The sequence below is a fragment of the Gadus morhua genome, chromosome 22 (assembly GCF_902167405.1).
Source record: "Gadus morhua chromosome 22, gadMor3.0, whole genome shotgun sequence".
Taxonomy (NCBI): domain Eukaryota; kingdom Metazoa; phylum Chordata; class Actinopteri; order Gadiformes; family Gadidae; genus Gadus; species Gadus morhua.
This window is the reverse complement of record NC_044069.1, coordinates 13,810,704-13,826,314: the sequence shown is the minus strand read 5'-3', so window position 1 is coordinate 13,826,314 and position 15,611 is coordinate 13,810,704. Positions and strand designations below refer to the sequence as shown.

Here is a 15,611-nt window from a genome sequence, read left to right as displayed (position 1 = left end):
CTTGTAAGCTGTCTCTAGTGAAGCACAACTTTCATGACACTAACTCAAGTCATGAGCTAACACAGAAACAGCTGAAGCTGCAGCACATACGCATGTGGACGTGCAAACGAGTTTGTGTGTGTATGTGTTTGTGTAACATTTGACAAAGACAAAGCTGAGAGGAAAAGGAAGGCAAACTCAGCACTCCTTGTAAAAGCTTCGAAGTGCATAATGTAGCTGTCGACAATATGGGGATTCTGTTTTGTGTATTGACAGAGGAAGTTTGCAACCATCAATGAAAAACTGGTTCAAACTAGTAAGATGTCGTTGTTTTGCAAACATGCTTTGAGATCCTTTTCCTGCATTAATCTGCAAGCATGAGTCATTTTCTCCAGACAGTATTTTATTTGTTATAGTCCTTGTTTATGATGAACCACACTCTGTCCCGCACCAAATATGTGCAACCATGACGGATCGCTCTGTTCCAACCAATTGGGCCCAGGGGAATCTGAGATGTAAATGTGTGACATGACACTGCTCTGGATCACACCCCCTTATAATGAGTCAACAGACATGTACACCAATGCCCTTCATTCTGGGGGTTCTTAAAGTGATAATGCAATGTCATGACCTTTTAAGAAACGGATTACAAAGGTCATCTAACAGTTTGTGGAACTTGACCGGAGGAAAAACAGGATCGATTAAACAAACACAAGTTTATTATTTCTAGTAGCATGAGTTAACCAACAAATCACTGTTTGTATACAGCTATAAAGTATACAGTTCTATATACACAATACTGGAATATAAATATAGAATTTAAGGACTACATGTGAGTATTTTAGTGTTTGTCGTTTTAAACCGAAACATAGGCACACAAAAACACACGTACACACGTACACACACACACAGCCACACACACACACACACACACACACACACACACACACACACACACACACACACACACACACACAACACATACACAACACTCTCACAAATCAAACAAAATTAAAGGCTCAATTGTTTTGTGAATGTTATTCACACATAATCTCACTGTCACATCTTGGCAAAACAGATGTTGTCAGCTGCTGAGTACATTGATTCACAACATTCCTCCAATCCCCTTGGAAAACCATTTGTGCATCAAACCGTAAAACAGAATGCGACTCAATAGTTCACTACTGCGTGAAGTCTCTTTTTTCCTAGAGTATCCTTTGAGGGCCGCTGAGTCTTAGTGCACCCAAACACAGTTCCCCTTGCTTGTTCGCTTGTCTAATCGACTTAAGCGAGACGGCAACAGCGCCTCAGAAACATACTTGTCATGTGTTTTGACATTTTCCGTCGTGGCGGTGGGGGATGGCTAAACCGCTGAAGAGCTCATTCTTAGAAAGCTTATCTTTGACGTCTTTAATTTGAGGTTGTTGTTGTCGTAGGGGCCGTGGCCCCCACCACAAAGCAAAGGAGATGTAGATAGAATGAGAAAGGCACCGTGGAAAAGGACACGTGGCACAAAGACTTTGAGGAAAGTCAGTTAGAGGCTAAACGATAGGATTCAAAACAAAGAAGCCCAGTCAGGTTAATATAGCTGCACTGAATCCTCCCAATAAACCAACGTGTTGTTTTTGCTGCTGGTGGCCTTGAGTCTGTTTAAACATAGCTCATTGAATTTGAAAGTGTGTTCAAGCCATCCGTGCGCTGCTTAAAACAACCGCTCCTTGTGCTCGAGAGCACCGCAGTGCGTTTACTTTTTCGTCTCAACGCCTCGTACAGTTTATAGCTTCGCTCGGGGCTCAGAGAATAAGGGGTTCACATTGAGCTTGGGGTTTGTTTTGCTTTGTTTTAGAGGCTGTCAAGGACATGAACGGTGGGAGTCGCTGGGGTAGGGAGGAGTTCCTCTGGGTTGTCCGGGTTACTGGGGTTGTCGTCCTGGCGGGCGTCTGCGTGCGCCGCGGTCAACGTTAGCTTCTTCAGACCTGCTTCCAGGGCTGCCTCCGCTCCCTCTGCTCTGTCGCCTGTAGGACACACACAGCACGAGGACTTATACACATGAAGATATAGATATCAATTCTATTATTTATAATCCCTCTGCTCTGTCGCCTACAAAACACACACAGCAGACGTATACATGTGTATAGCTAGAGACGTCAATTATATTATTCATAATCCCTCGGCTCTGTCGCCTGTAAAACACACAAAGCACAAGGACTTAGACATCTGTATAGCTATAAATATCAACTATATTATTTATAATAATATAATAAGAGCGTAATGATCAGTTTTTTCACTTTCCTTTTATACCTTACTTAGCGTTATAACCACTGCACCCAATAATAGGAAAATATGAAGATATTTATGTTTGGTTGGTATTTATATTTTTTATTATTCTATTATTCAATATTCTTATTAGAATTGCAGGACTTCCAGTGGATTGCCCCCCACTTCCAAACACACACATACATACACATAAACGCACCTCTCTCCTGGTCACAATCGCAGTCGGGGGAGGAGGCTCCACTGCACTGGCTGCGGGGGCCCAGCACAGGAGACACATGCCCAGAGTCACACAGCGAGTCTGGGCCATGAGCCTCCCCGGTGCAGCGCAGCTCCAGGGAGCTGGGACAGGCGCCGGAGAGCGGGCAGGGTGCGGTCGACAGGACGAAGAGGGACGAAGAGGAGGGGTATGGGCAGGGCACGGTCAAGGCGTTTGAAGGGTCTGGACGGGCAGAGGGGGGAGGATGTGTGGAGGGGGAGGACGTTGAGGAGGAGGAGGCAGGCGATGAGGAGGAGGCGACGGAGGTTGTGTCTAGGGACGAATAGGAGGAGGCGCTGGGGTCTGTCTCTTCCTCTGAGCTGGCGCTTTGACCTCCCTCGCCGTCCATACACACGGACAACACTGGAACGTGCACATGCACGGGCACACCAACACACACACAGACACACACACACACACACACACACACACACATGGGCACAATGTCAACACATTAAACATGCAGGTGCACACAGACACAGCTGTACTCATAAAACGGTAACGGGACAAAATACAGAAGGGACGATGTCCCCACCATTTTATCCGTCTACTCCGGGCTGCACACGTCTACTCACTGGACAAGCCGTCGGACTCCATCTTGAAGTTGGCGATGTCCTCGTGGTCGCCCTCGCCGTCGCCGTCTGAGCCCACGCCTCGCTCCCGGGTCGCCGTGGAGAGCGCCGTGCGTCGCTGGGCGTGGATCTCCTCTGAGATGGCCTCCAGGTTACTGAGCGCCGTGCGGTACTCCGCCTTGGCCGAGGCCAGCTTTGTCTGCCGCTCGTCCACGCACCGCTTCAGTTGCTGCACGGGAGAAAATGAGCTTGTGAGCTTCTGAACACGTATAGTTTAACAATAAATAGAGCAATTCGTTCTGGTTACGCCATGCTAAGAATGAGTGCGCTTGTCTACACTCTTTGTTGGCAAAACACGACAAAAATATGTATACAAACATCAAGAATCATGTAAAAAGCGGTCTTGGGTCTTAGGGTAAGATACACGTACCTCGAGCTGTATGTAATATTTTGCTTTGAGTTCAAAGTACGGCCTGCAGGGGGAGAAACCAAAGGAAAGCCGTGAGTGAGAGAGCGAGGGAGTCAACTGAAACGGTGCCAGCTTCCATAGCAACTGTGAAGCAACCTCTCTACCGCTGCTCCACGAACAGCCACATTCCATGGCTCTGACACACAGTACACTCCCTGGTACAGCATTGTCCCGCACAGTCCAGAACAGTTGTTCCGCTGAGTGCAGCCAACAGATGAAAACATCTGGAGTGTATTAGATGACATCAAGTCGTATGCAGCTTGCTTCCCTCTCCAGGCCTCTCACTTTCTTTATCCCTCTATCGAAGTGCCCACCCTTGCATAGAAAAGCGTGAACGCTCAAATGCACATGCATGCATGTATGCATACAACAATTTCCCCCCCGGGGATCAATAAAGTATTTCTGATTCTGATTCTGATACACACAAACACACACACACACACACAAATCAGCACACAGACCTAGATTTGTTGATGTTGCGTTTGAGTTTCTTTTCCAGCTGTTTCATGTGACCGATGCAGGAGTTGTAGTTGGCCGCCGTCTTCTTGTGTTCCGCTTCACTGCGTGTTCTCGCTAGCTCCGCCTCCATCACCTGCAAAAAGCAGGTCACAACTTTAATTGAGTCTTTGTTTGGTTATACTGTGTCAAATACCAGCTTTCCCATCCGGGCAGCCATCTCCGGTTGGCTTACTTATTGGGTACAATCCGTCCCAGACTGCGCCAAGAATAGATAACTCTGCTAACGTCTACTGCCATTGCCCCACTGGCACTGCTGTCATCTTCTGACTCAAAAAGAGTTTCTCAAACTCAATTGGATCTGCAATTGAGAAGCAATGTACAACGTCCTCCCCTCTCTCATGCGGGCAAACCCTAGGTAACTTTCTGCTTCAGGAATGGCATCAAGCTCCTAATTCCTAATTGTATGAATATATACAATTTATGAATATGCATAAATTGTATATATCTAGGAGCACCCTATTCAAATACACTGTATAGACTGGACAAGACACTTTATGGGAAGTTGCAATAGCACAAGATCTTTACAGCTTTTTACTGGTTTGAATGATTGTCAATGTGATAGTCTTTTATATACTGTATGTTCCTGTGTGTGTATTGCCTTTTTTTAACCTGATTGGCACCAAGATAAATTCCAAAATCTCTGTTGACATGGCAATATAGTATTGAACTTGAATATGTCCAACATGTTTCCTACATAGCCTATTAGCACGCTAGCCTCTTAACACACGCGCTACTGCATGGGGACCCAACATACTGTACACACATACTGTACACCCATACATGCCTGCTAGAATATCACCTAGCACCCTCTAGTCGTCTATATATTTCCCCCACGTAGCCCCTAGGTGTCAGGCTGCCCACCCGCTGGGTGGCGTGGTTGAGCATCTCCTGCCAGGCCGAGTCGAACTGCCGGCTGTCCTCCTCCAGCAGGCGCTCCTCGGCCAGGGCGATGGTCTCCTTGGCCGCACGAAGGATCTCCACGGCCCGATGGAACTCCTGCGTGGCTTTCTGGGCCTCCAGCTGGGCCTGCGAGGGACACACACACACACACACACACACACACACACACACACACACACACACACACACACACACACACACACACACACACACACACACAGAAAAACACTTATTTATTTATGTCCGCAATTCATAATAAATGTACATAAGGACATAAATGTTACAGATACAAAACATTGCTCAGGCTTGATCCAGCAATGTGGGTCTGATGACAGATCAAACAGCAGATTATGGATATACACAACACCTCCTCCAAATGTGGCGACTTCCAATAATGAGGGATATTGAGCAGTATTTGGCAAGTTGCTTTGCCCTTGCTTTTGTAAAGCCAACTATCCTGAGACCCCTAATGACAATCTTATGCATGTGGCCCAGGCTGCTAAAGATAAGTACAAGATATTGACATTTATAGCCAAGGCCAGATATTTGTTGTACAAGAGGGTGATATTTGACCAGCTTTGTTAAGTAAGCCTCCTCTAGACTTGAATCAACAGGAAAATCCGAAAATCGCGATACTCAAAGCCACGAACCTGTCTCGCGGTGTGAGAAGGCAGAGGCGCGATATGCCCTTTCTAAACCTGTGTGAAGTTGGCCCCCCGTCTCATTCAAAATATTAAAATAACACTGCTGTTCGTTTGTGCTAGGTTTGTGCTGGTTTGTGCCGTAAAAATTATCGTTTGTGCTGGTAAGGATTTTGAGTAATTCAAAATTGCATTTTCTGGCATGTGACGTCACCCAGCCCCCCGTTCACGCCCAAATCTCATCAAAATAGTCCCAATCGTTAGTGCTACGTTTGTGCTGGTTTGTGCCGTCAAAATAAATTGTTTTGCTATTATGGTTTCTTAGTTTTTCCCGTTTGATTTTTCACACATGACGTCACTCAGCCCCCCGTCCTCCTTCAAATCGCGTCAAAATGGTCTCTATCGTTAGTGCTACGTTTGTGCTGGTTTGTGCAGTCAAAATAAATATTTGTGCAACTATAGTTTAAAAGGTATTCCAGTTAGATTTTTCTCACGTGACGTCACTCAGCCCCCCCTCCATCTTCAAATCGCGTCAAAATTGTCTCTATGTTTAGTGCTACGTTAGTGCTGGTTTGTGCTGTTAAAATAAATGTTTTTGATACTTTACTTTTTAAGTAATTAATACAACTTTATTTTCCCTTCTTGTTATGTAAACAGTCCACTTGTTATGCAACTATCACCCCTAGAACGCTCAAATCGTGTCAAAATGGTCTCTATCGTTAGTGCTACGTTTGTGCTGGTTTGTGCAGTCAAAAGAAATGTTTGTGCCACTACAGTTTAAAAGATATTCCAGTTTGATTTTTCTCACGTGATGTAACTCAGCCCCCCTGTGCATCTTCAAATCGCGTCAAAATGGTCTATATGTTTAGTGCTACGTTAGTGCTGGTTTGTGCTGTTGAAAGAAATGTTTTTGATACTTTACTTTTTAAGTAATTAATACAACTTAATTTTGCCCTCTTGTTATGCAACACAGCCCACCGTCAACCTAGCGGCAAAATGGTCTCTATCGTTTGTGCCAGGTTTGTGCTGTCTTGTATTGTTACTCGATCGTTGCGTTCTCGTCATTTCAGGTTGTGTTCATTGTATTTCTCCGTGCTACGTATGTTCATTGTTTACTCGTGTTTCTGACCTCGGACTGAACCTGTGTGCCCTATTTGGATTACCTTTGCTTACCTGTGTACCGTATCCTGCCAGTAAACGTTTGTTCTTTATTCAACTAGGCCTACTGAGTTCTGAGTCGTGCATTTAAGTTCTGCACATCACCTTCAATTCTTAACAACTATAGTTTTTAAGTGACTTAAATTTGTATTTGGTAAAGCCTTGATTGGAATAGTCCTATTAAGAATTGATGCGTCGATGTCATGAGGTTGTATTTTAATTGTTCAAACACTGTCTCGCAAGGTCTTACCTATACAAAAAAAAAAAAAAAACTTCCTGTGGCGAGTGAAAAGTGGTAAAAATAGATATAGGCAGTTTCTTCTGCTTTGCCGGTCAAGTGGTAGGCCTACAGTGGTATGGTTGCCTGCTGCTCTGGCTGAGTGCACATTCTGTGCATCTATTTGTTTGTGTATCATCTCATGACCCTGCTACTTACAGCAGATACCGTGACAAGTGGCTAATAAAGAATATTACATCTAAATCAAAACCAGACTGAAGTGAACCAAACTCAAATGTATTTGAAAATAACGCACAAAAAACAAGCAAACACCTCATATAAACAGGTCATACAAATGTGATGATTGGGGAACAATCAATTATTTTGACGGCACAAACGATAGAGCCTATTTTGAGATTTCAAAGTGGACTGTGGGCTGGTGAGGTCAAACGTGGGCATAATAAAGCTTTAACATTAACTTAAAAACTATAGTTGTTAAGAATTGAAGGTGATGTGCAGAACTTAAATGCACGACTCAGAACTCAGTAGTTGAATAAAGAACAAACGTTTACTGGCAGGATACGGTACACAGGTAAGCAAAGGTAATCCAAATAGGGCACACAGGTTCAGTCCGAGGTCAGAAACACGAGTAAACAATGAACATACGTAGCACGGAGAAATACAATGAACACAACCTGAAATGACGAGAACGCAACGATCGAGTAACAATACAAGACAGCACAAACCTGGCACAAACGATAGAGACCATTTTGCCGCTAGGTTGACGGTGGGCTGTGTTGCATAACAAGAGGGCAAAATTAAGTTGTATTAATTACTTAAAAAGTAAAGTATCAAAAACATTTCTTTCAACAGCACAAACCAGCACTAACGTAGCACTAAACATATAGACCATTTTGACGCGATTTGAAGATGCACAGGGGGGCTGAGTTACATCACGTGAGAAAAATCAAACTGGAATATCTTTTAAACTGTAGTGGCACAAACATTTATTTTGACTGCACAAACCAGCACAAACGTAGCACTAACTGTACGTCCACACCAGGACCCGCTCACAAAGTTTCGCTGCGAATTTTTCTGTTCGCTTTGGTCGCTCAAGTCGCTCATGACGTACAATTCAATTATGCAGACGCATTTAAAGGAGCCGTATGCGTTTAGTAGGCCCTACAGACAGCCATATCAAATAGTGAACTCTCCCATACACCTTGGCCATATTGCCGAGACGGTTTTGCTTGCTCGATAAAGTGCTTCGACAACAAGTAGGACAGTGATTCCCCCCAATACAAAAAAAATCCTAAAATGTAGGCTAATTACAACCGAGAACAAAAAACCCTGCGTGCTGTAGTAGTTAAAATATGTTTCACTGATCTGGATCTGCAAATCATGATCTGCACTCATTCGTCGCATTCAAAACAAATAGACATTCGCGCACATGGCTAATTTGCATACGCGCACAGGACTGGTTGGCTCCGCAAGGCAAATAATGGAACATATCGATCTATCTAGGCTTTTCTGTCTATCTATCTATCAACGCGTGTCTAGTTTTAATGTGATGTATTGTGTGTATGTCCAGTCAGACTTGTTCTGTGTGGTCTTGTAGGCTACTGTCCTGTGTGGGCCGAACCACCTAAATGGATTCCCGACGATTTGTGTCGTTTGGTATTAATAAAGGCTTGACTAGGCTTTCTATCTATCTAGACTAGATATATCCCTTGTCATTTATCCCTCGTCTTGTCGATTAGTTTGTTTATGTGACGATTTCAAAAACTTTTTTGGTTTTGTTTAAAGCATGCTACACGCGATTGGTTGGTTAGATTGGTGGCATGGAGAGCAAATTAAAATTATTCCCGCTTAAATACGAACGTTCTAGATGTAGCCTATAAATACTCCCGCTTATCATCACTTGATATCCAAACCACTACGGCGTTTCGATCTCTGAACTGAAAAGGGGTGGGTTCGTACAACACCGGGTGCCCAGTTACAGCCGCGATTAATACTTCAGCCGACATTTTGTTCAGTGAGTGAATAAAGGTAGGTAGGAACCAAAGTGCCTGCCGATGTTCCCTGGGATCCACGCAAGCGAAGAGCGTCTACATTCCGATTGGCTGTCAGTGTTTGGCCGCTGAAGCGAATAATAGTCATTTGCATAAAGTTAAAAAGATTTCAACTTCTTTTTGACGCTCTGGTCGCTCAACTTTGGCCGCTGGTAGCGTTGGTCGCTTTGGTCGCTTTGGTCGCTCTTGCCCATAGAAAGTGAATGACTTCCGGCGATTTGGTCGCTCAATTCGCTTCTGGTGTGGACGGACAGTAACGATAGAGACCATTTTGACACGATTTGAGCGTTCTAGGGGTGATGGTTGCATAAAAAGTGGACTGTTTACATAACAAGAAGGGAAAATAAAGTTGTATTAATTACTTAAAAAGTAAAGTATCAAAAACATTTATTTTAACAGCACAAACCAGCACTAACGTAGCACTAAACATAGAGACAATTTTGACGCGATTTGAAGATGGAGGGGGGGCTGAGTGACGTCACGTGAGAAAAATCAAACTGGAATACCTTTTAAACTATAGTTGCACAAATATTTATTTTGACTGCACAAACCAGCACAAACGTAGCACTAACGATAGAGACCATTTTGACGCGATTTGAAGGAGGACGGGGGGCTGAGTGACGTCATGTGTGAAAAATCAAACGGGAAAAACTAAGAAACCATAATAGCAAAACAATTTCTTTTGACGGCACAAACCAGCACAAACGTAGCACTAACGATTGGGACTATTTTGATGAGATTTGGGCGTGAACGGGGGGCTGGGTGACGTCACATGCCAGAAAATGCAATTTTGAATTACTCAAAATCCTTACCAGCACAAACGATAATTTTTACGGCACAAACCAGCACAAACCTAGCACAAACAAACAGCAGTGTTATTTTAATATTTTGAATGAGACGGGGGGCCAACTTCACACAGGTCCTTTCTAACTCTTCGGTCTGACAGCGCCCCCTCCTATCGATGCCGTAAATATGTGACGAGATGCCCTCTCTGTGATCACAGCTCTCCGTGGCTACGGAGGATTGCATTTCTCCACAGCCGTCGAAGTCCTCATATGCGATATGAACGACATTTATCCAGAGTGGGCCAAGCGCGAAAAAAATTGCCTGTGTGATCCTGTCTCTATTGTTTTGTGTGATTTGACTGGCAGTTTGTCTGCTTATAGGTCGGAATGAAGCGGCCACCGATTATAGACCAATTTTCACCTTACGTCAGAACGACGTCACACAGGTTCAATCGCGCATGACGGTGGCAAAAGACAAACAGAAAAATGTCGTGTTGTGCCGTGGGATGCCAGAATCGTAATTCTGTAAACAGTGACCTGAAGTTTTACAGAATACCAGCAGATAACAACTCGTTTAATGCAAACCGCAGACGTCGTTGGTTACAAGCTATCAGAAGATCCGATTGGAACAAAGACCTTATTAAAAATGCCAGACTTTGCAGTTCACACTTCATATCAGGTAAGTTAACCTAAGAACTTCACTCAATCAGACACATCACTCGGTTTGGCTTACAACAACAAAATAATGGTAAAGTTGTACGCTTATCTAACGCTAGAACACAGAATAATGTAGTTTTAGTCGTTTTAGCTAACTTACCTTAAATTGTGTTACGTTGTCTTGACGACTAGCTAGTCTCGTAAGCTTGGCAAACTCAGGCTAAATTTACCTGTTACACTATCGTACTGTCAATAACTAGAATATTGTTTTTTGGACAGGAGAGGTCTCCATGGACTTCAATAGTCCCGACTTTGTACCTTCTGTCTTTTCCTTCGCAACCCAGTGTGAAATAGACAAAGGAGATACAAAACTTGAGAGGTAAATATTGTCACTTTAGCCTTATTTAGTTGCTAACTGGAATCACATTGCATGCATCAAAATGCAGAGAATGTATGGCAAGTAAGGTCAGATAGTTTTTAGATAATTTGTCAGACCAGATTTTTGTAATGTCTACATTGTCTTGTGAAGCCCTGTTAAGCTATGCTATGTAATTTACACTTGACTTGGTTTTGGTACCTGATAACCTCCTATGATCTACCAAGCAACTAAACTGTTTTGGACTGACTGTTTGACCTCATCTCTGTGTATCAGATTTAAGAGGAAAAGAAAAAGGGAAGAAACCATCCACAGACCACCAGATGATGTACAGCGGTCCAAAGAAGCTAGTGATGAGGCTTCTGGAGCTTGCCTGTCCTCAGATGACTGCAGAATGGAGCCTGGTGCTGATCAATGCACTGGTAAGAGCTTATAATACCTTAACTAATGTAGGGCAGTCATTATTAGGATGAAACAGGTTTTGTTTATATATTGTTTAATACAGCATAACTGTGTTGTTAATGACATTGATCATTATTCTGTTTAGCACATGCTGTTTGAAAACATCCTTAAAAAAATTGAGAAAAGCTCAACTTAAACAAGTGACAGTGCTTATTTTATTAAGTCTTAAGTCTATTACTATCTAATATCTATTTCAGAAGCCACAGTCCCAAAGGTTCTCCATGATGATCTGAAACACAAGTACAGCCAACTTTCTACAGAGTGTGTCAACCTGCGTTTGGAGATCGACAAACTGAAAACTGAGAATGAGGAACTAAAGGCAACACTCATGAATACACAATTTTCCTTTAGCTCTATCAAGAGTAAAGCAGTGCAGGTTCTGTTTTTCACAGGGCTGACCAGTGTCTTATTTGAGTGGTTGAGTCACAAACTTAAAGACAGTGTAGAGGTTGTGCGTGGCTCTATGAACCTGAAGGATCATCTATTGATCGTCCTAATGAAACTTAGACTAGGGCTCTGCAACAAGGATATTGCTTTCAGATTTAATGTCACAGAAAGTGACATTTCAAACATTTTGAGAAGTTGGCTCCCTGTTATGTCTGCGACTTTAAAGCCTCTCATAAAGTGGCCAAGCAAGCATGCAGTATTAAAGAATATGCCAAAATGTTTTAAACCTAAATATAAACATTGCAGGTGCATTATTGACTGTACAGAAATTTTTATCAATAGACCCACAAATTTAACCTCCAGAGCCCAGACGTACTCGAATTATAAAAGCCACAACACTATTAAATATTTGATTGGCATGTCACCTTCAGGAGCCATTTCTTTTCTGTCGGCAGGTTGGGGTGGGCGAGTTTCAGACAAACAAATTACAGCCGAGTCTGGATTTTATGACCTTCTAGAGCATAATGATGAGATACTAGCAGATCGGGGTTTTACCATCAGAGATGAGCTTGCCACACGTGGTGCCACACTTAGGATCCCTCACTTTACCAAAGGTAAAAAGCAGCTCTCTGCTCAAGAAGTGGACATATCAAGGCGTTTGTCTAATGTGAGAATACACATTGAACGAATAATAGGTAGATGGAAAAATTTTAAAATTCTGACAACTATTATTCCACTCACACAGGTTGACCTGTTAGACGATATAGTGATTGTTTGTGGAGCACTAACAAACCTTTGTAAATGTATAGTCCCAAGATAGCTTAATTTAGATTTATTCTGTAAGTAACTGTTTATTGTCATCAACACAATTAATTGCACATTCAAGTGTTAAAATGTAAAATATTAGTACTGTATTAAATCATTTGCTTCGAAGAACATTTCATTCATCATTTTTGCACTGTTCACAACACCAATCCACAACCTTTCTTCTTACTCTAGCACATGTGTAGTGGAAATGGTTCTTGCACTTTGCACAGTCAATCATCATTCCAAAGTCTGGCCTTTGACAGTGTGAGCAGACTGTAGGTGACTGCATCAGTGGATCCATGCTGCGTGTTAACAGCTCAGGCAAAATACTCTGTTTGAAGAACTTTTCAGCTTTAGGCAGGACTGCTTGTAGCATTTCTTCATCTCTGGTGATGCGGTTGATAGCAACAACTTGCTTTGTCCAAACCACAAAGTCGCAGTACTGGGTGTTGCATACAAACATGTGTAGCTGAACTTGATGGTAGTATTCATGATTCTTCTTTAATTGTAGTGCTTTGTCTAAGCAGAACTGTGTGTCCTCGCTACTCCCTGTAAGACCATCACGGTATTTGTATGGACACTTAATCTCTAGGGTTGCTTTCCCACAGCAGGTACAGTTTGCTATTCCATCCGGCGATGCCCCAAGATGTGGTTTGTCTGGCCGCACAACAAGACCGCAAAGCTCCACTTCAAAGTTGGAATGTTGTGCTTTCATTATTTCTGTGTATTGTCTTCTGGCTGTGTCCTCCATATCTCTTCCCCAAAGTACTGCTGGCACATGGGACAAGTCTTGTTTATTGTAGTGCATTACCTGTTTTACAAGGTTTAGTTTAGCTGTTTCGGTTACTACAGTGTATACACGATGTAGGGTTGTGCTTGTTATCCTTCCATTTCTGTGTGTGTGCCAGGCCTGAGACTGTGCCTGATTTTTAGTTGTAAGCTCAAGGTTTACACACTGCTCATTAGTTAACCCCATCCTCAGTTTTTCAAAAGTCTCTTCACTCCTCTCTTGTAGTTGATTTTTGCAGAGGCATCTCAGATTGGCATCATACAGAGCGACTAGTGGCTCTGGGAGGTCCCCGGCCTCTGTGTCAGATTCTGTTGCGGAATCTGTGTCACTGAGTTCCATGGTAGTGAGTACAGCTGCGTTAGGTGCCAGTAGTTTCAATTCCGCAATGTCTTCATCTGTCAGTTCTGAATACACAAAATAAATATTAGATAACTTATTTTCATACATCTGCCATTAATAGTTACATGACCCTGATTATAACGTATGTATTTACATTAATTATAAAATATAATGAATACCTTATTGCTATATGTACATGACCTGATCTTGCCTACATTCAGATTGTGCCTACCGTTTACATTATTCTGTCTACGCTTTACTCTGACTGGCTTCAGTTGGGTGTCTGTCCTTTTAGCCTTTCTGAAGCAGATCTCGCTTAGTCTGGCTGGTTTCACCTCTCTCTTGGATGTGTGGATCCACATATTTGTCCCTGAAGTACAACACCTCTCCGTCTTTCCCATCCTGACCCACACCTCAACTTTGAACATTAGTGCAGCTGCATGGCTGCAGCATGACCCTAACCTGAACAAAACATTTTTTGTACGTTAGGCTTTACATATACGTAAGGGCAGGCTAACAACGGTTTTAGCTATGATTTCCAGCAAATAAGCAGTTACATTTTGTTACAGTGTTACAGCTAGGCTACAGTGTTACAGTTACAGATTCAATTGCTGACACTGACAATTGGGTAAATAATGAACATTTACAATAGTAAACTTATGTTGGTTTACATACCCAGCCATACAGGTGCAGTTCGCAGTAAGAATACAGTTGTTGGTCTTGTTGACGATAACCCAGGCCTTGTACAATTCTGTCTTCTTTCCCTGTCTTTGGCTAGGCAGAACCTCCGTCTTCATCACAACGAAGTTTTGAACATTGTAATCATGCCATAGTATGTCTTGGACATGACCACACAGAACAAAATTGTAAGCATCCAGAGACTTGTACGCTTTTAGCTTCTCCCGGGTATATACACTTGGAGTTTCGATTAGGTAATTATAAATCTCTGGCCACTGGATGCTAGGCCATTTCGTTTCATCATTTAACCATTGACAAGGTGCTATTGCAAACGGATCTGGAAGACGTATCCCACTGCCCACTAACGTCAATTTGGCTAAATAACAGTGTTTATCACTGGGTGACAGGCTATTGAAATATGTCGAAAACATTTTGCTAATCAGATCTAATCATTATTAACTATAATCTTTTAAAAATCTATCTAGGCTACTTGTATTATTATCCGAGTGGTCCTTTTGCCGTTATAAATAACTACCCTTTCGCTGTTTTCTGCCACCACCCTGCGCGCGCATCCGAATGTTTACAAATAAAAAATTGGTCTATAGACAGGATGGGTACTTTATTCTACCGGACTCGTTCGCTTCTTCACTAGACACACGCGCTACCGCTCGCTCTCCTCGCTCGTCCACTCACTCGCTGACGTCACTCACACACGCATACGCACACTGCCATTCTCGCGCACACACATATGCTACTCGTAACACTAATAACACTGCCTCGTTATTGCGACGTTCATGTTTTTCCTCATCTATTGAAAGTTAGGCTATTAAACATGTTGCATTCTATACGGCCTGATTATGTCATTATTTAAGCTACATAGCCTAATAAGAAGCGCTAATAAGGATATTTGAATAAACCAACCAAACAGTTAAAGGGGCCCTATTATGCCTACCAGCAAAAAGCATCCTCCAACTGCAATCTTTGGTTATTTCTTTATTAATTTAGCTATACTTTAATAGTATTCTTTCGGTTCAAATCTGTTCAGTGTTCCAAATTATTTGTTATTAAATGTTACATTAAGATAATTGGTATTTAAGCGTTGTTTAAATAAAATGCTTTTTAAATTTAAAAGAATCGTGGGATGTATCAAACCGTGGGTCAAAAATCGTGATACAAACCGAATCGTGAATTTGTGTATCGTTACAGCCCTAACACACACACACACACACACACACACACACACACAGACACAGACACAGACACAGACACA

The 15,611-nt window shown here is 42.6% G+C and overlaps 3 protein-coding genes across 4 annotated transcripts in view; 1 reads left to right on the top strand and 2 right to left on the bottom strand.

Moving 5' to 3' along the window:
* Positions 1–361: 361 nt before the first annotated feature.
* sh3bp5a (SH3-domain binding protein 5a (BTK-associated)) overlaps positions 362–15,611 on the bottom strand; it is a 22,470-nt gene continuing 7,220 nt past the window's right edge. The window contains exons 4-9 of the mRNA XM_030347163.1: positions 4,934–5,098; positions 4,015–4,145; positions 3,515–3,557; positions 3,088–3,313; positions 2,456–2,875; positions 362–1,994 (exon numbers count right to left, since the gene is read on the bottom strand). Of these exons, the coding sequence (XP_030203023.1) occupies positions 1,822–1,994; positions 2,456–2,875; positions 3,088–3,313; positions 3,515–3,557; positions 4,015–4,145; positions 4,934–5,098 (1,158 nt within the window). The 3' untranslated portion in view covers positions 362–1,821. The remainder of the gene's footprint in view (positions 1,995–2,455; positions 2,876–3,087; positions 3,314–3,514; positions 3,558–4,014; positions 4,146–4,933; positions 5,099–15,611) is intronic.
* LOC115535735 (uncharacterized) lies at positions 10,250–12,663 on the top strand. Of its 2 annotated transcripts, none has more exons than XM_030347161.1 (4): positions 10,250–10,524; positions 10,782–10,881; positions 11,155–11,300; positions 11,538–12,663. In XM_030347161.1, the coding sequence occupies exons 1-4, from the start codon at positions 10,332–10,334 to the stop codon at positions 12,545–12,547; spliced, it is 1,449 nt and encodes a 482-aa protein (XP_030203021.1). In that variant the 5' UTR covers positions 10,250–10,331; the 3' UTR covers positions 12,548–12,663. The 2 variants fall into 2 exon arrangements, with proteins under 2 accessions (XP_030203021.1, XP_030203022.1); XM_030347162.1 differs by having other exon boundaries at positions 10,293–10,524; positions 10,785–10,881.
* Positions 12,645–14,924, bottom strand: LOC115535737 (uncharacterized). The gene is made up of 2 exons (XM_030347164.1): positions 14,339–14,924; positions 12,645–13,728 (listed from the first exon to the last, which is right to left on the bottom strand). The coding sequence occupies exon 2, from the start codon at positions 13,661–13,663 to the stop codon at positions 12,668–12,670; it is 996 nt and encodes a 331-aa protein (XP_030203024.1). The 5' UTR covers positions 13,664–13,728; positions 14,339–14,924; the 3' UTR covers positions 12,645–12,667.

Excerpts from the sequence above, each read along its gene's own strand:
- LOC115535735 (XM_030347161.1), top strand. The coding sequence starts at position 10,332 with ATGTCGTGTTGTGCCGTGGGATGCCAGAATCGTAATTCTGTAAACAGT. Across the intron at positions 10,525-10,781 it reads CAGTTCACACTTCATATCAG|GAGAGGTCTCCATGGACTTC; the intron begins GTAAGTTAACCT and ends TTTTTTGGACAG. Across the intron at positions 10,882-11,154 it reads GGAGATACAAAACTTGAGAG|ATTTAAGAGGAAAAGAAAAA; the intron begins GTAAATATTGTC and ends TCTGTGTATCAG.
- LOC115535737 (XM_030347164.1), bottom strand. The coding sequence starts at position 13,663 with ATGGAACTCAGTGACACAGATTCCGCAACAGAATCTGACACAGAGGCC.